Source organism: Falco biarmicus, chromosome 4, assembly GCF_023638135.1.
Source record: "Falco biarmicus isolate bFalBia1 chromosome 4, bFalBia1.pri, whole genome shotgun sequence".
NCBI lineage: Eukaryota > Metazoa > Chordata > Aves > Falconiformes > Falconidae > Falco > Falco biarmicus.
The window spans coordinates 95529020-95550041 of record NC_079291.1 but is presented as its reverse complement, the minus strand read 5'-3'; the positions used below and the strand labels follow the sequence as shown (position 1 = coordinate 95550041).

The 21022-nt window shown below is 40.9% G+C and overlaps 1 protein-coding gene across 2 annotated transcripts; it reads left to right on the top strand.

The window, feature by feature from the left end:
- The first annotated feature begins 4836 nt into the window (after positions 1–4836).
- Positions 4837–15505, top strand: KBTBD8 (kelch repeat and BTB domain containing 8). Of its 2 annotated transcripts, none has more exons than XM_056336839.1 (4): positions 4837–4993; positions 7385–7595; positions 8206–9320; positions 11845–15505. In XM_056336839.1, exons 1-4 carry the CDS (start codon positions 4978–4980, stop codon positions 12306–12308), a joined length of 1806 nt encoding a protein of 601 aa, XP_056192814.1. In that variant the 5' UTR covers positions 4837–4977; the 3' UTR covers positions 12309–15505. The 2 variants fall into 2 exon arrangements, with proteins under 2 accessions (XP_056192814.1, XP_056192813.1); XM_056336838.1 differs by lacking the exon at positions 4837–4993 and adding an exon at positions 5374–5820.
- Positions 15506–21022: the final 5517 nt, after the last annotated feature.

Below are 21022 nucleotides of genomic sequence, written 5' to 3'. Positions count from 1 at the left end.
TCCTGGCGTGTTAAGGAGGGATCATCATAAAAATACGATTAAAGACTTGACACATCGGAAGAGGGCTCATACACTCAGTCTGCTGTAACCCAAACAGGGCTGCTTCCTTCGAGATCACTGTTGAGTTATACCTGCTGAAAAATGAGGTTTCACTGGGATCAAACTCACTGAATCTCCTCTTTCTGTCCCCTGTGTAGAACAGATCTGACAGAGTACAGATTTCTCATCTCTACGCAGGTACCCAAGATTTCTCTGTCAGGCTCCTGGTAATCGCAGACTGCTCTTGCAAAACTTTATGTTGATGGTCGATGAATGGGTATTTTGTTCTAAAGTGTCTGCTCCAGAATACATCACTGTCATATCACCTAAGCAATGCCAGTCGCCCAGATTTTCAGTAGCTGCTGAGACTCGGGGAAAACAGTAGAGCTTGTCATTCTGAGATTAAGGAGGGATTAGCTGCGTGATTTCAGTCAGCCTTAAGAGAAAGGTTAAACACTTTGGGAGGAGGAAGTACATGTGCGTGCGTGCACATGTGTCTTCCAAAACAACAGATGGTTTCAATAAAGTTGCTCCTGCTGCTAGGAAGTGGCACTTCTTGACATTAGCAGAGCCATATCTCATCGGGGTTCTTGTTTCTACCAGCCTGTCTCAGCAAGGCCAAATCCACTGTACAGTATGGGGTAATCAGAAAGGCATTCCAGTATCTGCCCCATTAATTGCCCCTTGCCAGTCTTCCCTCTCTTCTGATGTAATGCCCACTGTGCTCAGTGTGGCAGGATCGATTGACTTTGAAGGGCATATTTCCCTAATGATCCGCAATTCCTCCTACTTAAACTGCAGCAAGAACTGTCTTTTTAAAGATTCTGCAAGAAATGTGATTTCTTAGAACTGCTAAACAAAAACCTCTCTGCTTCAATCAATGTATCAATGTATTAAATTATTGTGCAACTGAATTAATGTGCCCCTTGGTGACAGAATTGCAGAAAATGAGCAGTGTTTTATGCATTAAAGACCTACTAGTAAAAGATTGTTTTTCAAGGTTAGATTGTTCCACAGTGAATATCAAGATTTTCCTAATTAAAATATGAAGGGTTTTCAAAATGCAATTGTATCAGCTGCATCACTTCTCACAGATTAAAATACAGTACAAATTAGCATGTACAAATAACTGAAGTATTGTAAATATTAGTAATTGAGATGTATTTGGGAGATAGCAAGTAATATTAATATTTTTACTAGCATTGTATTTAAATTTAATAGTTAAACAATGTTGTTGGAAATTAATGGTTTTTTGTGTTTATTTGGTTTTTTTTTAAGCTCAAGAGATTCATGGAAAAAGTGACCATTCAAAATGTTGCTGTAAAGGACTAAAAAGTCTTGTCAAGCTTCTGCAAACCTTACTTTCTTTGGAGTGTATGGCATGTGTGTGGGTAGGCTGGCCCTTCCTTTCATGTTGCCCTCCATTTTTCAGTGAAAAAACACCACACCGGGAGGGTCAGGAAAAAAAAGGAAAAGAGGCTGCAGCGACCTCTTCCTACAATTTTAAGCTAAACACGATAAATGAAATGAAAATGGAAATATTCACACAGATTAAAAAGTCTTCCCTTCTAAAGCTGCTTGAACAAACCCCTATTCATATTTTTCTTAATTTTTTTTGTCCAGTTGCACTTATTATCCTCATTTTGCTGGCAGGAGAAAACATTGACAGTCTTATCTAACACTGTGTAGCAAGAGCTGGATCCTCCAGAAGTGCCCTGTGCATCATCTCTTGTGTAGCAGGAGCACTGAGGATGGTTCTGACTGTTCCCTACCATATGACCCAAACCAACAATCTGCCAAAGATACGATGCTCTCTTGGTCCCTGTACTGAAGGTAGATGAACCACAGTTCTCTAATTAACTTGTCCTGTAGGTGTAATGAAGGGAAACATTTTCAATAACTTCATTGTTTGTTCAAACTTTTTTTCTGGTACCTTCTAAGTTCTCAAATATCTGAAAAAGTGTGTATTTTGTTCATTTTCTCCTGAAACTTCTTCCTTCCCCTCTTTTCTTTCTTGGGCTCATGACAAAGACATTCTTTATTCTGAAGGCAAGAATCCCAGAATAAGCAGTGCCAGTTCTGAGTTCATAAGGGGGGCAATGTTTCTAATCACTTATAAAAGACAGACATGGACTCTGTGTTCCTCCTCAGCCCATATTATTTCATTTTTATTTTTGAACCTTTGGAATATCAAATGCGAAAACCCCCACTTTCTCCACCGAGTGTTTTCAGCTGTATGTTTTCAAGCTGTATCTGCAGGAATGATAAATTAGGTGTGAAATTAAACCATAACTGAAAGCATCCCAGTCCCTCAATTACCAGGATGTTTTGGATTCTTGCAAAATCTTAAAATGGTATCATCAGTTTCAGGGCACTGCTGACCAGAAGAATTAAAAAAAAGAAAACAAATTAAAAACATAAATAAAATAAACCCCACCCCCAAACCCCCAAACCACCCTACTAAAAATTATTACAATAAAGATAAAGGAATTTACATCAATATATCTATTCACAGCTCCCCGTGGTCTCCTGGGAAGCCCAAATCCATGAAATAAATTGATCTGATCAACAGCATGCAGTAATTTAGTATCAGCACCAAGCCAAGAAGCCGATTTTCTGACTTCCAGTTCTATGCTCAAATACTGGGCCTGTATTGCTTTCCAGGCAAAACAATGACAGAAGAGAGAAAGAAAAGGATGCAGAAGAAAGGAGCTGGAACTCATTAAGCATCTTGTAATTTCTGAAATAACTGGTTCTAATATTTGTGTGTAATGCAAATGTCATTTATAATACCTAGCTTTAACATGCTAGGTGACTGCCATGGATTTCAGGGCAACTTGCAGAGGCAACATGCTTCTCATTTTGCACCTGAGAGATCCAGCAAGTAATAAGCAGAGCTGGGTGAAAAAGCCAGGTTCCTGGACTTCCATGGGAATGCTACACTGAGCTAAATACTCTGAGTGCTAGGGAGTGCTGATAAAGGTTTCCAGAGAGGGGAGTGGGTAATGGTGTATTATACTTGAGAGAGACTTCAGACTAAGAGAAAGTGCTGATAACAATGCCTTTTAAAGAATATTTACACCTGATTGTATGGCAATTTACTTGCTTCACCAAAAACCTTACAAAGGTAAGCTATTTCATGAAAAGCTTGCACTCCAAAGTACCGGTTCAATGCAGTATCTATATTAAAAAACGTTCTCCATTTCACTTCTGCATTTTGAACACTAATCCAGCCTGGCCTAAGCATCCATACCAAAGGAAATGAACCGTATCAAGCAATGTCATTTGCTAAAAGGTAAAAGTGGATGCATTCTCCTTCCCTTTGTTTTATATTTCTAGGGACAATTTCACAGGCCGTGCCACTGCTGAACGGGGAAATTGGAAAACTGCAGAATCAATTTGCAGACGTGAAGTTCTATTTTCTTTTACACCTCCTTCATCAGAGTCTCTATTGTTCCTGTGTTGTGTAGCATTATTATCGACAGCAGCCTGGACACCACTGATAATTGCTAAACTAGGGAAAAGCTATGCCTTGCAAGTGAAAGAAAAACCACACAAGCAGTAGTCAGATGATACTGAATGGTACTACTGCCTTTAAACTCATCTACTTTAGGGCATTGGTAATGTACTCACACTACTATTTCTGAGGGAAATGTATTTTTTAAATATTATTTAAATTGGGTTTGGTTGCAGTTTTTTTCTTAACAAAACATCCCAGCTAAAAGCTGCAAAGTTCTATTAAATCTATTTTGATGACAACCAGAAAACTATACTGGACTTCATAGTGCTTCCATTCTTTGCCAATTCTTTTTTCATTAATTGTGTTTCACAAAGAAGAAAAAAACCCCAAACCTCTTCCACAGCAAACTTCTGATGATGACTCAGTCACCAAGAATGAAGCCAGTGGCTGCTTGCTGTAGCAAACTGGAAGAGCTGGTGACTATCAGCCACTTGATCTCCAGGACAGGGAGAGAAGTGTGCTTTGTGATATCAAGAGGCCACTGGCAACAAAATGGCTGCTTGTCTGCTGGAGTCATTCAGCTACTCTCGAAGAAGGACTCCTACGGCTGACCTGGGTGGCCACAGTCTGCTGGCTGGTACAGACACTGGGAAAATAAAGTCTCTCAGCACGACGAGCTTTCAGTCTAATTAGCCGACTACAAATTCTTCATTAAAAGTGAATTCAGCCTTGCACAGCTCTGGGTCTTGCATCCAGACGCTGCCCTGCCCCTGACCGCATCCCCTCAGCATCAGGATCGCGACAGGAATTTTCTTTTCCCCTTTTGCCTGTTTTCCAGCAGTGACCACGGTGGCTGTTCTGCCCGGCCTGCTGCGCACACAGCCTCTGGGGGACAGCTCCCCTTCAGGAGAGTTTGCCCCAGGAGATGCAGGTCAGCACGGATGTGAGGGAGGCAGTGCAAGCCCTGATGAAGCAGAAATTTGGGGCGGGGTGGGGAGTTTATTTATGCGGAGAGGCCATTTCTGTTGGGTGCCCCTGCAGAGGAGAGTGCTCCAGGCCAAGGTGCCGAGAACTGCCCACACACCCTTTGCCTCAGGCGCCCAAAATGGCCGCTCCTTCCTGAGGCGCGCCCTGCCCCCCTCGGTTGCTAGGCGACGCCCAGAGCGCGCGCCCCCCAGGTGCCTCCTGGGAGGGCCAACCCCCCCGGTTTCCCGCCCCCGCGGAACTACAGCTCCCAGCATGCCCCTCGAGCTCGGGACGGCACGCCGGCGGCGGGCCCCGCACTACATTTCCCGGCAGGCAGCGGGGGCGGCGGCCAATCCGCGCGTCCCAGGTTGGCCGGTGCGAGGAGCGGGGTTGGCTTCCGCGGTAGTAAGCGGGCCGCGGAGAGGGAGCGGCGCAGGGGAAGCAGCGCCGGTGACATTTCCTTTCGGGTCGCTCCCCCTCCCCTCTCCCGCTGCCGGAGCGGGGCCCCGAGAATGGCAGCGTTAGGAGGTTGGTGCGGCCGGGCCGCCGGGGCGAGGGAATGGGCTGCAGGCGGGGGGCGGTCTGTGGGGTGGGTCGCCCGGGGAGGGGGCGCTGCTGAGGGGTGTTGGGGCCTGTGTGTTGAGCGGTGAGGGGGGCGCGTCGGGCGGGGTGGTGTTGGGGTTTGAGGGGTGTCGGGGTGGGCGCCCCGTGGGGAGCACTGTGGGAGGGAGGGGGCGCTTGGGGTGAGGTGGGCTGAGGTGGCTGTGAGGGGTGGGCCCTAGGAGGCCCGGTGGGGCAGGGGTGCTTGGGTGTGGGGCCTGTAGTGTGGGGTGTCGCTTCCGGCTGGGGAAGGTGATAGAGGAGGGCGCCTGGGTGGTGTCTGTGGGGGATGGGGTCAGGGCTGTGAGGCAAGAAGGCGCCTGAGTGAGGGCCTGTGTGTGGGGAGAGAGCAGCACCGCCTGAGGGGAGGTGTGCGGTGGTGCTGGGCTTTGTTAGGGCGAAAAGGGTTTTGGTGAGGGACACCCCCTACATTCTGGTCTGCGTGAGGGGAGCTGAGCCTAGAGAGAAGTGTAGGATTGTCCCTGATGAAGGACCCCCATGAAGGTGTGTATGTGGGGAGTAGTGGAGAAAGAAAAGGTGTCTGAGAAATTAATGTGGAGAGTATTTTGGGGTGCTATCTAGGAGGAACAGTTAAAATTTTGAAGTGCAAGTGAAAGGAATATTAATAGAGGAAAACGATGTTTGGGACAGGAAAGGGAAAAGGAAAGTGATGAAAGTGACTGGGCAGGTTTTATGGGGTGAAAGCGGTAATGTAGGTCGTGCCAAGGATTAAATAAAAAATCTGGAATATAGAGGTGAGTATTCCAGCACTGGAAACTGCCTTCATCGCATGTGCTTATTGCCCAAGTGACTGGCAGGGTCAGAGAAGAACTATTTTACATCCTTTTCACTGTTAGAAAGTAACTTAAACTCTTCTGCAGTGGTAGTTAAATCAAAGTTTTCATGTACATCAAAGCTTTGCTAGGTAGGAAGCCTTGGAACTGATCTATCAAAGTATTATTTACTTGGAATTTGCTCACTAGTGATTAATGTTGTTTCTAAGTAAGTACAAGTACAAATTCCCCCCTTCCCTAATGATTGGTTAGTTTTGAATGCTGGAGCTCAGTTACTATGTTTAAAGTAAACTCTCCTGTTGTAAATACTACCTTTTACGTATTTACCGTTGTATTTGAGGAGGGTGGGGGGAAAGGTGTTTTGAAGACCTTTTTCCTACCAGTATTTTGAAGAGACACTGACATTATTTGGCCCTAAGCCTGCCATGGGAAATGTATGCCCAGCAGCAGATCCCTACTGATTCAATTGTGACTGTGTTCAAACCTGTGTCTGAATTCTGAGTAAGAGAAATTGCAACTGCTGTATGTCACCACGAGTTAGAGTTTAAATCTCCTATTCATCATCAACATTGTTTGTTATCCTCTTTGCCCCTTTGTGTTGCCCAAAATTTGTTGGACTCATTCTCTGTTGCAGTCAGCAGCTTTACCTGATTTGCAGCTCTTACCCCCAATGATTTTTTTTTTTAGCTCTCCTTTGTTGCTGTTGCGTAAAAATTTTGTTGCTATTACAAAACAGATTTTTGTGCTTGAGATATTGCTCAATTTTCACTTTGGGATTTACTTTGTTAGGCATATCACATGTGACTTAGAAGCATATGCTCCACTTCATGTGTTTTCACAATGATATGTGAGCTCCTTCATACCTGAAAATCTCAAACGGTGATTGTGTTTTATTTGTAAAGAAAACCACGTAAACGCATATACAGATTTATGTGAATTTAAGTTTGCTGCCCGACATACTGCAGGGCTGTTTCTTCATGAGTCTGTGCTATAAACCATCACTTGTGTAAGCTGGGAGCCTTTCTCGATGAAAGTACATACATACAGACTTTTGTAATGGTGATGTAGGTTAGGGGAATATTTTATTCTTCTGCATTCTTTGCTTTTCCCTTTTTTACAAGTCACTAAGCATCATGATTCTTGACTTAATTCCCCCCTCCCGAGTGATATGTTGTAAATATGTGAACTATTTATATGGGTTTTTTTCTTTAAATTAATGGATATAATTTTATAGGTTAATGATAATCCTACAGGTATATTGGGAAAAGAAAAAAAAATAAATATTTGAGGTATCTTTATATCTTTAGCCTTGAAAATGTTAGACTTGCTCTTGATGGATGGTGACATTGAGGAAGGTATAGAATAATAATTTGTGCTAATTCTTGTTCACGCATAGGTTTTTTTTTTGGTTTGTGTGGGTTTCCGGGGGCTGGGGTTTTTGTGTTTTTGGGGTTTTTTTGGGTTTTTTTTTTTTTTTTTGGCTGGCTGGGTTTTGTTATTAAACAATTTCAATTTTACTTTGTAGAACCAAGTAAGTTTTCACAAACACTGAACGGAATTCCTTCTTCAAACACAGTCAGCAGTGGAATGGACCCCTTCCATGCTTGTAGTATTCTTCAACAGCTGAAAACCATGTATGATGAAGGACAACTGACAGATATTGTAGTGGAAGTGGATCATGGGAAAACATTCTCCTGTCATAGGAATGTTCTTGCTGCAATCAGTCCTTATTTCAGGTACAACAGTCCATTGTTCTAGTGGTTATCAAAAGCAGAGCTATAACTTATTTTCATTAAATGAAAATTTTAAAAAATCAAGCCCATACTAATATTCCATGTAACTGACGAGAATATAGTGCACCCAGTAAGTAAAGATTATTGTTCACTTAACGTCAATGAATTATCAGTGTCTGTTTTATCAAAGGAGTGTTTCATTAGAGACTGTCACATGATTTTAAAACCCAAACAAAATATAAATGCTTCCAGTTTTGAGGGTATTTTAAATAGAGTAACAGGGTATTTAAACTACTTGTTTTCTTTTATATTTATGAAATAACATATTGAAAGTTGGATATGTCAAGAGCTTTTCTTGTAAACTCTGTGAATTTTAATATGGGGTTAGTGAGATAATTAAGCAAGAAATTCCAGCTTGCCACTTTTCTTTCAGTAAGTATAGAACTGATTTTGAATTTAGGTACCCAAACAGGACAGTGTAACATCAGTGATAAATGTATTTGTGCTGATATAAGGGTAAAAACTGGGATTAGCTGTGCAATATAATTTCATTTCTTATACCTGTAGTTAGAAGGTAATTACAAATAAACTGCTAAATATTTTTCTTTTGTAGATCTATGTTCACTAGCGGCCTTACAGAGAGTACCCAGAAAGAAGTTCGTATAGTTGGTGTTGAAGCAGAGTCAATGCATTTAGTATTGAACTATGCATATACCTCCAGAGTAATGCTGACAGAGGCCAACGTTCAAGCTTTGTTCACTGCAGCTAGTATCTTCCAGATCCCTTCCATACAAGACCAGTGTGCTAAATATATGATCAGTCATTTGGACCCACAGAACTCCATTGGGGTGTTTATCTTTGCTGATCACTATGGTCATCAGGAACTCAAAGACAGATCACAAGACTACATTCGTAAAAAGTTTCTGAGTGTCACCAAAGAGCAAGAATTTCTTCAGTTAAGAAAAGACCAACTGATAAGTATACTCGACAGTGATGATTTAAATGTGGACAAAGAAGAACATGTTTATGACAGCATTATAAGGTGGTTTGAGCATGAACAAAATAAGAGAGAAGTGCACCTTCCAGAAATATTTGCCAAATGCATCCGTATGCCTCTGTTGGAAGAGACATTTTTAGAGAAAATCCCTCCCGTGTTTGCACAGGCTATGGCCAAAAGCTGTGTACAAAAGGGACAACATAGTGCCAATGGCTATACACAACGGCTTGGAATGACCGCTTCTGAAATGATCATATGCTTTGATGCTGCCCACAAACACTCAGGAAAGAAGCAAACAGTGCCTTGTTTAGATTCGGTCACAGGGAGAGTGTTTAAACTATGCAAGCCACCAAATGACTTGAGGGAGGTTGGAATTCTTGTGTCTCCTGATAATGATATTTATATTGCAGGTGGTTACAGACCAAGCAGCAGCGAGGTCTCCATTGACCACAGAGCAGAGAGTGATTTTTGGATGTACGATCACTCTGGCAATAGGTGGATTCCGAAAGCTCCTTTGTTGCGAGCCAGAATAGGCTGCAAATTGGTTCATTGCTGTGGTAAACTGTATGCAATAGGTGGTCGCGTTTATGAAGGAGATGGGCGAAACTCACTCAAGTCTGTGGAGTGTTATGACAGCCGAGAGAACTGTTGGACGGCTGTCTGTCCAATGCCGGTAGCAATGGAGTTTCATAGTGCTGTGGAATATAAGGATAACATCTATGTTTTACAGGGTAAGGTGATTTGACTGATGATATGGTGTTTTGTCTCAAGTGGGGGTTGTTCAATGTGATTGTCCGTGCTCTCTTAAGCAGCCCAGAAAACCCCAAGTTTCCTGGACATTAAAACAGTGCCCTGGGAGAACAGGGTGGGAGGAAAGCTAGGGAAAGCAGTGGGCGAGGAAGAGTGAGGTTGCTGCTTGAGTTCTCATGCTTTGGGAATGTGTCACTAAGTTATAGTATTGAGTTATTGCACAAACAGCAATTTTGGTGGTGTTCTAAGTCAACAGTATAGTATTAAATTTTACTGTGAAAATTCTTTATTAAATCTGGGTGAAATGCACTAACATTGAAGAAAATATATTGTCCTATGAAAAAGCACTTTGCATTTTATTTAGCTAAACCAGTGAAAATTCCTGGTGTCTGTGTTCTTGGTGACTTGTAAAAGTCTATTAACCACTGTAAGCCTTTGTTTCCTGCCCTACCCTGCTTTTTGAGGTCATCCTGGTAACTAAGAAAGATGATGTATCTCCTTCTAGTTAGCTTTGTTTCTTTGGCCAGTAATTACAGTGCTACCTTTACATCCTTCTGGTGAATTATGAGACTTATTCTTGTATTAGATACTGATTCTTAAATGAATAAAAACAATGATTATGGGAATGGATCAAATAATTTATTCTTCCCTTTTTTATTTATGAAGTATGTATTTATATGTATGCTTGAGCCAGATAGCAGTCTACAGAAGTGCTGACTGGTCTATGAGGCTGTAGTAAAGAGTCCCAAGAAGTAGAAAGAAAGGAGGAGGTGGTATCTTGGTTATGTTTTGCTAAGGGCCATGTCTGTAAACACCTGCAGAAGTTGGGGTCTTAGATTCATACTAACTCCTCCTCTGGATCACTCTCCATACAAAGCTGGACCACGGGAAGGAAAAGGGATAGAGAATACTGTAAGGTCACTGTTACTTACTGGAAGAAGTCAACCTGATTTCTTGACTTTGCATTCCTGCTACTCAGTAGGGGTGGTGGGCTTCCACGTGATTTGCAGAGAGCTTTCTTCTATTGTTTCTGTGTGAGGTTTGACTCATTGGTTGTGACTTGAGCAAGTTCTCTCCGTCTGTCTCTTCTGTTGGGTCAGACATCTGCTTTAGGTGGTTAAAAAGGAATGCTGAAGAATATTTGACTTGGTAGACTATTTGTTCATTTTTCTAAACATGTCCTAGAACTGCTAAAAAGTGGGTATTACTACAACCTGTAGAATAGGAGCACATCTTCATTACAACTTCTAGCTGTGCTGATTCTGTGCTTCAGTGGTTTAAACGACAACCTTATGCTCACATAAACAAGCAAGCTACTTTGCTGTGCTAACCAGCAAATTATAAATATTTGTGTTATGGGAAATAAGCAACTCTTCTATTTGAGGTAGATAAAACCTTGATTGAGTTGTGCTGAATTAGTATAAAAAGTTAACTTTCAATAATTTTTCTAGAGAAACCTCATAAGGTTGGGAGTAGTCAATAAGGATTGATGAGAGTGTTAAAATGCCAATGGAATGTAAGCATCAGTTGTAGGATATTACACCGTGGAGCAAAAATGAATAATCAAAAAATGTGTTATCTGTAGGACTTAATCTCTTAAGCTATGTTCCACCCATTTTTCTGTATTATTTCTGTATTCTTTGTTATGTTTGAGGTGCTGAATCACACAGCAGCTTGGTTAAAATTCCTAATACAGCTGTGTGAAATTATATATGATTTGAATTATGCTAATATTTGGCAAATGTTAGGCCTTTCTTCCCCCGGGCTTTACAGAAGACAAGGTGGTCTTTATCCATGTTCTCTTCATCAAGTTTGCGGAGCATGAGCTTTCAGTCATCTGAACTTCCATTATATACAGTCTATAGATGCTAATCTGTGCAGTCAACAGAAGAGGTGTTTTATAATCTAATTACAAAATGAATGATGAATCAGTAGCTTCATCCAAGTTTTCACCTGGCATCCTTTTAAGCAAATCAGCCTAAACGTGTAACCTGGCCACCTGATAAAAGTAGCTTCAAAATCTGTGTGTAGTACAAGACACAGTTATTTGCTTAGATTTAACAACTTTCAAGCACTGAATTATGAGACTCCACAGTCTGTAGATGATACGTTTTGAAGATATTAAAGAATGAAACAAACACTTCAGACACTTCAAGACTGGAATCTTGAAAGGTTTTGACTCAAATTACTAAGCATGTTTTAGAAGGTAGTAAAGGATAGCTAGGAAATGTGTAAAACACGATTTCTGATATGCTTCAAATGTCCATTTCTTCAGCTGGAGTAGAAACGCAAATTAGTTTTTACTCATACTGTTAATATTTTTGTAATGCATTTGGAAGAAGGCAGGCGATGGTGCTAGGTTTTCTGTTATGGAATCAAGGCTTTTAAAAACTAGTAGACTGCTTCTGTCTGTGGAAGAACATACCTGAAAGTTTAGTGGCTGCACAATTACTGTTCTGGAAATGAAGCATAAGTTATGTTTTGTTTTTCCCTCTCTCTTTTCAGGGGAATTTTTTCTCTGCTATGATCCTCAGAAGGATTACTGGGGATTTTTGACCCCAATGACTGTGCCTAGAATCCAAGGCTTGGCAACTGTATACAATGACTCCATCTACTACATAGCTGGAACCTGTGGAAACCATCAACGTATGTTTACCGTAGAGGCCTATGACATTGAACAAAATAAGTGGACTCGAAAAAAAGACTTTCCATGTGATCAGTCCATTAATCCATATATAAAACTTGTACTCCTCAAAAATAAACTCCATCTCTTTGTCAGAGCTACTCAAGTCACTGTTGAAGAACATGTTTTCAGAACCAGCAGGAAGAATTCACTCTACCAATATGATGAGATTACTGACCAATGGCAAAAAGTATATGAGACTCCAGATAGGCTCTGGGATTTAGGCCGGCATTTTGAATGTGTTGTTGCTAAATTGTATCCGCAGTGTCTTCAGAAAGTTATTTAATTTTTTTTTTTTTTTCAGTAACAGGCCTTAGTGATTTCAGTGGTAATCTGATGCTAGAGAAAACATGTCTTAAAAGAAAACAAAGAAATTCTGTCAGTATTTATTGTAAGCTGAAACAGACAGTTTTTTGTATGGGGATGGGTGCTCTTTAAAGGTTGCAGTCTGGGGAGGGATTACTGGTTCAGTTTCATATTTTCTGATATTTTCCTGGGAAATGAGAAGGAGGTTACAAAGTGCAATTATCAGCATTTTTTTTCTGGTAAACACTTAATCATGTCATACTAGAGGGGTGTTTTTGAGAGCAAATTAAGTGGAAGAGCCAGGATAACTATGCACTACAGTAAAAGAAAATCTAGCGTTAATAGCTAAGGATGTCCAAGATGTTTTGAAGTGACTTTTCTTTTTTTTCCTCTCTCTTTTTTTTTTTTTTTTTTTTTAATACGGGTAAAATTTGAGGCAATATCACTAAGGTGTTTTTTTTATATGTTTTAGATTGAAAGTACATACAGGAATGATAGATCCTGATTCATAATGATTTTTTTGTACTGTTTTTGAAATCTGCTAAGATGTTTATAATGATGTTTGTGCACTACAATTTGAGAGGAAAAACTCAAGTCAGAATTGGAACATGGAGTACCTTTGTACTGAACAGAGGTCTGTTCAGATTGCTGTACCACTTCCAGTCTGTAGATTTTTGTTGAAATTGAGCTTAATGATGGGGAGGGAAATCCCAACACTATTTTCTGCCACACAGATGTAGTGCTGTAAAAACATTTTTTTTTTTTAAACACTGCTTAAAACCTTTTTTTCATCCCATAAAGGGCTTTAATCCAAAAGTTGATGGTGCTAGTACATTTATACTACTTGTTTGTCTGAAATAGGCTAGCCTTATGCTACTGTTTAAGACTGCCTGTTATTTTTCATGGAGTATGTGTCTGTCTTCAGGCCCTGTCCTGTCATCATATTGTCTTTTTTAACATAACATTTTTACTGCAGTGGTATTCTTGCACAGAATGGTGACAGGATATGGCCTTAATAATACTGATTTTTTTTTTTTTTTCTTTTGTGTGGACTGTTCATTCTGTCTCCACTGAAGTACAGTGCTATGTGCAGAGTTGGCATGTGCTGTAGTAATTGGGAAAAGTGTGGCTTAACTTTACAAATTATTTTTCTTTTCTCCCCACAATCAAGCCCTCAAATACCTTTTATGTCATTCTAATCTACAATGTGAAAATTTGCACTACTGAGCTGTCTTCATTATCCAGTGTATTACAGAAAAATTGACAATGTGTCCATGGCTTCAGTAATCTTAAATGCAGATACACAATAGGAATCCAATATATTGCAACACTTCTCTGTATGTATTTACCATTTAGCTTATTTTTAAGATTTAAATAAGGTCAAAGTTCAGCCTCTACTACAGTAGTGAAAACTGGATTTAAAAGGGAAAAGATGAATCCTAAAACTGTCAGCTGTAATTTCCCAGGTTTAATTTGTTACAGCTCTAATTTTTGCAGAGCTGTGAGTATGTTATCTTACTCTTCCCTATTTTCTCAAATTGACCTAAGTAAACCAGTTAACTTGAAACGGCAGTGGCCATCACTGGCTGTAAGTGCTTACCATTATCTGGTTTAACAGCTGATACTTCAGTAAGCCAAATATTTAGCTCATTGTTTATCCCCCTGGCATGGCTGAGGATTTGGATAATGTTTGTTTACTGTGTGGTCTTACTGTTCCCAAATGGAATTTTTCTAATACACAAAAAATACTCGCCTGGTTCTATTTCTTAATTCTTGCACAAAATGTTTAAAAGGCAAAAACAAAAAAACTGTGAAATGAATAGGAAAAAAAATATGCCTCTCTGCATTACATACCTCATTTTCCAGAGATTCACCAAACCGCTGCTTTGAAATGCGAGCGCCTGAATTTTTTGTCTGAAGTTGAAGTTGACAATTCTTGCTAAGATTGCATTTTCCAACAGTGTTGAGGTGTGTTGTTTCTTTGTGTAGTTTTCTTCTGGCTACTGATTTATATATAAATTCATAGCCAAGAATAGGAGTTTGTTGTTTGTTTGGTTTTTTTTTAAGTACACTAATTTTAGTTTTAAAGTTATCCTTAGTCCTTGGCTAGCTCTCTGCGCTGTTGTAGGCCTCTAGCTGCAAGCTTTCTGAAGCACCCTCCCTAACAGTGTTGCATTTGTGTGTAAAACCATTTTTTTTTGCGAAGTGTTATGTAACTTTTCTTGTTTTTTGTTTTTTTTAAGCTTGGTTGAATATTTACAAGACTTCTTGCTGCTTTTTGACAATCTTCTATATTTATTTAGTAGAACAAATTTCAATATATTACTTGAAACTATGAAATAGGATTGAGTTAGCAATTGACTGGTCATGTGATGTATAGAAGTACAATATGCTGTGGTTAATTCTGCAGTAGGTTTGTTAATTTTGTTTATCTGCACTAAAGTAGGAAGATCTCCATTCTGTTTAACCATTCAAACTGAGGGCGTGATCCAAGTCTGTAATGTGTTTAAAAGCTAAATCCTGGAACTTGCTGTGGGAGTAGAATATACTAAATCTTTTGCATGAGGAGTTTGTTGAGACAGTAATGTAGCTGTGACATTTTGCCAATTCTTACATGCTTTTACATTTTGCTGAAAGTCAGATTCCCGGTAAAGTTTTGCTTTAGAGTCGGGCTTAAGTAAACTTGCACAGCACAAAAAAAAATAATTAAAAATAATTGCACCAAAGGTACTGAGATTTAAAAAGTAATCTGTACACTTTCCCCACTTGATATTTTTTCTGCATTCATTTATTTCCCTTTATTAAATGAATTTCTAGCATTGTAAGGACTTATGTGAGTGTAAATCTTTTTTCCAAAATTATTAGCTTCTTTGAAGGGAAACATTTTGTGATTTCCGCTTGGTTCCATCAGTAAAATTTCTAATAACTAAAAGCAGTTTTGGTGCACCAATCATGCAGCGTGTGTATGTTCTACAAGAAATCGAAGAGCTCCCTATTCGTAAGGCTGTTTAGAAATGGCATCCAACATTCAGTGCTCAGGTATGTTAGTAAGAAGTACTGTAGTCCTATGAGGGCAAATGTGTGGATTTTTAAACATTTTGCCATAATTGCACAATTTTGCATTTTTACTTAATGTCATGTTATGTTTCTTAAAATAAACCTATTGTTGAAATACAATGGAGTTCAACTGCTTTTGTGATAAATCTCTTGCGTGCATTCAGGAGAGTAAATCAGTAAATTCAAGAAAATTAACCCAGTTATATATTTGTTCAGTTCTTCTAGTTCTGCACTTGTCTGTCTTGGCCGTGTGTAATGTCACGGTTGTTGGTGGTTTTTTTTTAAGGCAGCACTATGCCGTTGCTTGAGGTGGAAGGTGCTTTGTTACGCTTTTTTGTCTTGTTCCCTGTGGCTATTCAGGTCTTAACTTCTTACTTGCAACATTGTCTTTCCCCTTCTCTTTCCTCCCTGCCTTTGGCTGGAGCTGACATCCCAGCAGGAATGTCAAGCAGGGCTTTCCAGTCTGGTAATACTGTATATAGGGAAACCCTGAAACACTTTGTACTGAATTTCCAGGCTTGCTTTCTTGGTAGGGAAGTTACTGCCCGGGTGGTAAAAAGGACAGAGAGGGCAGAGTGATGTAAAGGAGTCTGCTGCAGAGCCGAGAATGAGAGGCCTTCTCACCCCTAGCTGTTTAAGCAGAACTCCAGTGTTATATGCGGCTTTTGATGTAGTGATAGCGCTTCGCACATCCGCTTGTAAATTACTTCTTTTTGAGAATGCTTGTTCCCTTTCAGAGACTGTAATGACTTCAGTGGTGACACAAAGTCATGGCAGCCTAGGAAAACATGAAGTTCTCTTGTTTGGAAAGGCGTTCCTGTTGTCAGGTTCTCACAGGCGTTATTTCCACCCTCCCACTCCCTCAGCCCTTCTCCCCCAGCCTGTAGACTTGTCTGGGTGTGATTTGAAGGCTGTTCACCTGGCAGTTTGGTTACAGCAGAAGCAATTCAGGAGTCTGGTATAGTGGTGGTTGTACAACTTCAGATGTGCTCTGCAATGTGTGGTCAGGAAGTCGGAGGGGGCTGGCTGCCAGGGCTGGCCGCGCAGCAGGCTGAGGTGCCAGACGGTGTGGTACCCACCTTTCTGGAGGGTGCTGTATGGTGATACTAACCTGGGGTGAGTTTGTGCAAACGGATCCATGCTCCCGGTTGCTGGTTCAGGATGGTACCTGCCCTCCAGCCAGACTGAATAGCAGCCTGCAGCTCTCCAGTTATGGTGCTCACGGGTCCCAGCCTCTTCGTGTGCTCACTGGTTTATTCTGTGTGATTGTAGCATTGTTCCTTGTATAGTTCTGTTCCTCCAAACTACAGTAACATGTACTGGGCAATCTTGATACCTTTTCTGTTTGCAGCCTTCCATTACTGGCAAGACTTCTCCAGAGAAATTAGCCATCGGAGCGAAGGCTCTGCCTGCCTTCCTGTGTTCCTGACCAGATCTGCAACTGCTCTGTTGAAAACCAGGGATGTGTCCTTTTGAAGACCTACCAGAAAAAGTGAAGCCAGCACCGAGGAGGTAGGCTTGCTGTTTAACTTGCTTTGGTGTGCTGAGTAAATCAACAACACACACTGAACTATATGCATTCTCTGCTTCCTCCTACATCCAAGGACGTGGCTGGGGCTATGTAATAGTAACGGCTGCTGTTAGGCAGATAGGTCTAACTAGATTTGGCTGTATGTTCATGCTGTCTCTGGAGTTTGCTAATAAAAGTGAGAGTCCAAATTGTCTGTCCCTAATATGGAGTCTGTAGTTGTAATTACTGAATACCTGAATGGTAAAAGCATCCTAACCCGAGTCTCCCTGTCTGCTGTCTCCTTTGGAGCACCTTTGCTCTGTCCAAAGCTCTTAAGAACTTTCAAGGGAAGATCCTCTAGTGCCATGTGATGGTTTCGCAACATGCGAGTATGTAATGAACTGTTGGGACTTGAAATCAAGAAAGAGCTGAAGCTGACAAGAATAAAACAGGGAGACCTCCCTCTGTGATCTCCAAGGGGAAAAGTTATATCAAAGTAAAATATTAAGAGACTGCAAGAAAAAAGATAATCAAATTGCATTGGCTTCCTGAGGACAGATCAAATTAACTCAGGGCCTGCAGTTTGGACAAAGCTAAAACTTCAGAAGTGAACTGGCATTATCTCCTTATGAGTTCGTTGTTTTTTGTTTTTTTTTTTTAACCGGAGGGGAAAAGAAACTGAACTGAGCAGTTGTAGCAGAAGCCCCTGTGAGTGCTGCGCTCTCCAGACACAACTGAATGGTTCTTGTGCTTTGCTGCATGGCTCGTGACTTCTTCAAAAAGATGTTGGTGCATCTATGGGTTAAGTAGTAACTGTTATCTGGTTTATAAAAGATGTTTATGGAGATGTCTGCAAACTTTCAGCTAAGTCATCAAAATCATATCTGGAAGGCACTCTGGGTTTATAACTGCCAGGGAGAGGGACCAGAGCCAAAACTGGGACAGGTGTAGTTTGACCATGTTGTTTGATTCTCTTAATTTCTCTTTTGCTCTCATGGCAAAAGAATAGATAAATGAATTGGCCTCCAGTGCCCCAGATTTCCTAGTAGCTCTTGTGAAATTCTCTTACCGCTTGGCATGCACTGTAATGTGAAATAACACACAGCAACGGATGAGATACTTTGCATGGTCAAGGTAACCTATTCAGGTTTCAGGAGGGCTAACAGCTAGGTTTGCTGCAGTTTTGCAAATGATGACACCCTCTGAGCATTCAAGAGGATTTTCCTTCTTTGGATACCAAAGTAAATTCTATGTATTTTTTCAAGAGAGAAGTAGATGGACACTTAAGAGATACTTTCTGTCCTGAGGGGGTGGAATCCTTTTCTGGACATGCTGGTTTTCCTTTCAGATGTCCTTTGGAAAGCAAGGCACGTTATTTTGGAAGCATTTGCTGGAGGAATGGAGCACACACACCTCCCCAAAACAAAGTAAGGTTACTTAAATGAAGTAATCCACCAGGTTTCTTCCATGGCAGTCCGCTTTCATGAACCCATGCTCTACTTCTTCATAACCGCAAAGCTATGAAGAGGTACGCCTGCACATGCTGCATGTGGGGAAATATCTCACAGTTGGGCACTCCTGTGCAGTCAGCAGGTGGAGAAATAACCACCCAGCTGTTGATTTCTCCTTATCTCTTTGCAACACGTACTCCCTTCTGCCTCTCAAAGGGGGAAGAGTTACAGCCTTGGAGTGGAGCTTGAACCTCCACCCTTAATATCTAGTTAAGGGCTCATGTGCCTCACTGCTGATTTATGTATTTCTGTATGCAAATAATAATGCAAACATGCACTGTAAGAGGCAGGTATTTATTAACTTAAGCTTATGTGATCAAGCTATGGTTTAACAAGTCATTTCAGGAGCAGCAAAACTAACTGATAGTGTATCTCTCCATAGTGGATTTTCTGAAGCATAAAAAAGGTTGTGCTTGTCTGCTTTCCCTTACGGGAGGTGGCAGTGGCATTTCTTTCCTTTTTAGCCAACTAATTGCACGTGAAACCTGTACAGGCTCTTTACATCTTTGACAGCTTTGACTCTTCACAAAATGTAATTTATACCAGACGCCATCTCAGAGGTTGAGGTGTGTGCAGTAGTAGGTAGTGAAAGCGACTGAGCACATGTACAAACCCCTAAATATTGTGTTTCCTCGTGGGAAAAAATGGTAAAAAACCCCACTTGGAGAACATTTGTCTGGGTTTGATTGTTTGTGAAGGACTAGGCAGCTTCCTGCATGTGATAAGTTTTGAGTACAGGAGGCATAGATCTGCCTGAAGAGGAACAAAAGGGAAATAATAAAGCGTGATGTCCTACTCCTCATAGTACCTGAGTCGTAGTGAGACTTCCCAGCATAGAAGGACCATTGCTGCATGCAGCTCTATAAAAGAGGGTCACAGGTTTCTCCTGTGTCCTGCCACTTTCTGTAGCTGTGGACCAGGACGCAGCCTGCCCCCACAGTCACACCAGGTTATTGGGACAGGAGTCTGTGTGCCCCGACAGCCTCGCTTACCACCTTTGAAGTGTGGAGTCTGACCTGTTAAAAGACAGTATGTGCTGCTTTAGATCTTTGTGTCACTGATTGCTAGCAATGATAACATACCTGTAAAACATCAACCAAAATAAATCCATTTAAAGGAATGCTCTCTGTGTTCCTGTGTCTCCTTAGACCTGCATGTGACCTCAGCTCTGCAGCTTTTGCTGTCACAGAAAGCTGGCAGTGTCCAGTCCACATGTAAGAAGTATGAACTTTGGTTTGTGCCAACTTTTGATTCTCTTTTTTTCTTTAATGATACCTATATAATTTTTTATTATCTGTTAATCTAACGAAATTTACTTGAGTTAATTATTTTGAACTCAAGATGGTATGTGATCCATCAGGTGCAGAAAAATATTTGCAGATACATTTGGCTTTATACCCTTCCAGTTAAATTTTGTTCATATTTGTTCAGTAACAGATTTCTTTACACATTCTGAAAAGTTCAGGGGCAGGAATATTTGGTGAATATCAAATTACCCTCCTCCCACAGCCAATAAATGAAGTGCTTAAATTGTATTTACTCTGTAAATTGGGATTTTGTTTTTCTTAAACAAAAGGAATAAAAGATGCACCACGTTTTACGTCAGAGCTAGTATATGGAGAGCAAGTGTTAAGAAGAAAAAGCCATCTGATTAGTCATTGAAATTCAATTTTTCATAGGCCAATGGAATAGTAAAGGAGAGTTTCTGCTGCTTTTGTCCACCTCAGCCACTGATGGAGGTGACCAAGGTTTTCCAAAGTGAGTTTGAAAAGCAGCCTCATTAGTTTGAATTGCTATTGCATCTGAAGCTCATACAAATGGTCACAGCCCAGCAGCTATCAGCAGAACACCTTTATAATTTAGGTAATTGGTATTAATGCAGAGGTGGAAAGAGGGACAATACAATATAACAAAGGCAAATTCATGTTTTGATTTGATAAAGCATCAGTCTAAAGTGGCTTGGAGCCAAGGGAACTATCAAGTGTCTGCAGGCAAAGAAGCAAGGACATTTTTACTAGAAGAAGACCGGCGGTGTAGAAGCTACTTAATTCTAAAAGTCTAAAGGAATTTCACCTTTTGCAGTGTCATTAAGTTTTTGCAATAACGTTATTCCTAAAGGTGTAGTGTTGAAAGAAATGACTGCCGTGAACTCTATGTCTGGTGTGATTACAGCCTCTTCAACAAGCAGGTTCTGATGACCTCCTATGGGACAGAGCGCAGAGGACCAGGTGCGTCTCGAACAACCTGTAATGAATTCTCATAGCACCTATAACTGCATTTAAGGATTTGCTCCTTTTAGGAGACAGAAAACCACCAGATATGCTTGTTATATTTCTGGTTGTAAAACAATTTGAGAAAATAACTGGTAAAAGTCAAGACCAGTGAGACAGAAAGAAAGAGCTGGACCGTAAGACTGATCGGACCAAGGTGTGTCCAGTTGGCATTCCTTCCCTGTCAGTGAATTAACGGTGGATACTTGGGGAGACAAGAAGAGAGCTAGCTGTCAGTGCTCCCCAGTCTCCAGCAATTTGCAACCTGCAATGCCAGCGGTGGCGTCTTTGTATTTAATAGCTCCTGAAGGACTCTCCCAAGAATTTATCTTGCTGTCTTTTGACT

Excerpts from the sequence above, each read along its gene's own strand:
- KBTBD8 (XM_056336839.1), top strand. Across the intron at positions 7,596-8,205 it reads GCAATCAGTCCTTATTTCAG|ATCTATGTTCACTAGCGGCC; the intron begins GTACAACAGTCC and ends TTTCTTTTGTAG. Across the intron at positions 9,321-11,844 it reads TAACATCTATGTTTTACAGG|GGGAATTTTTTCTCTGCTAT; the intron begins GTAAGGTGATTT and ends CTCTCTTTTCAG.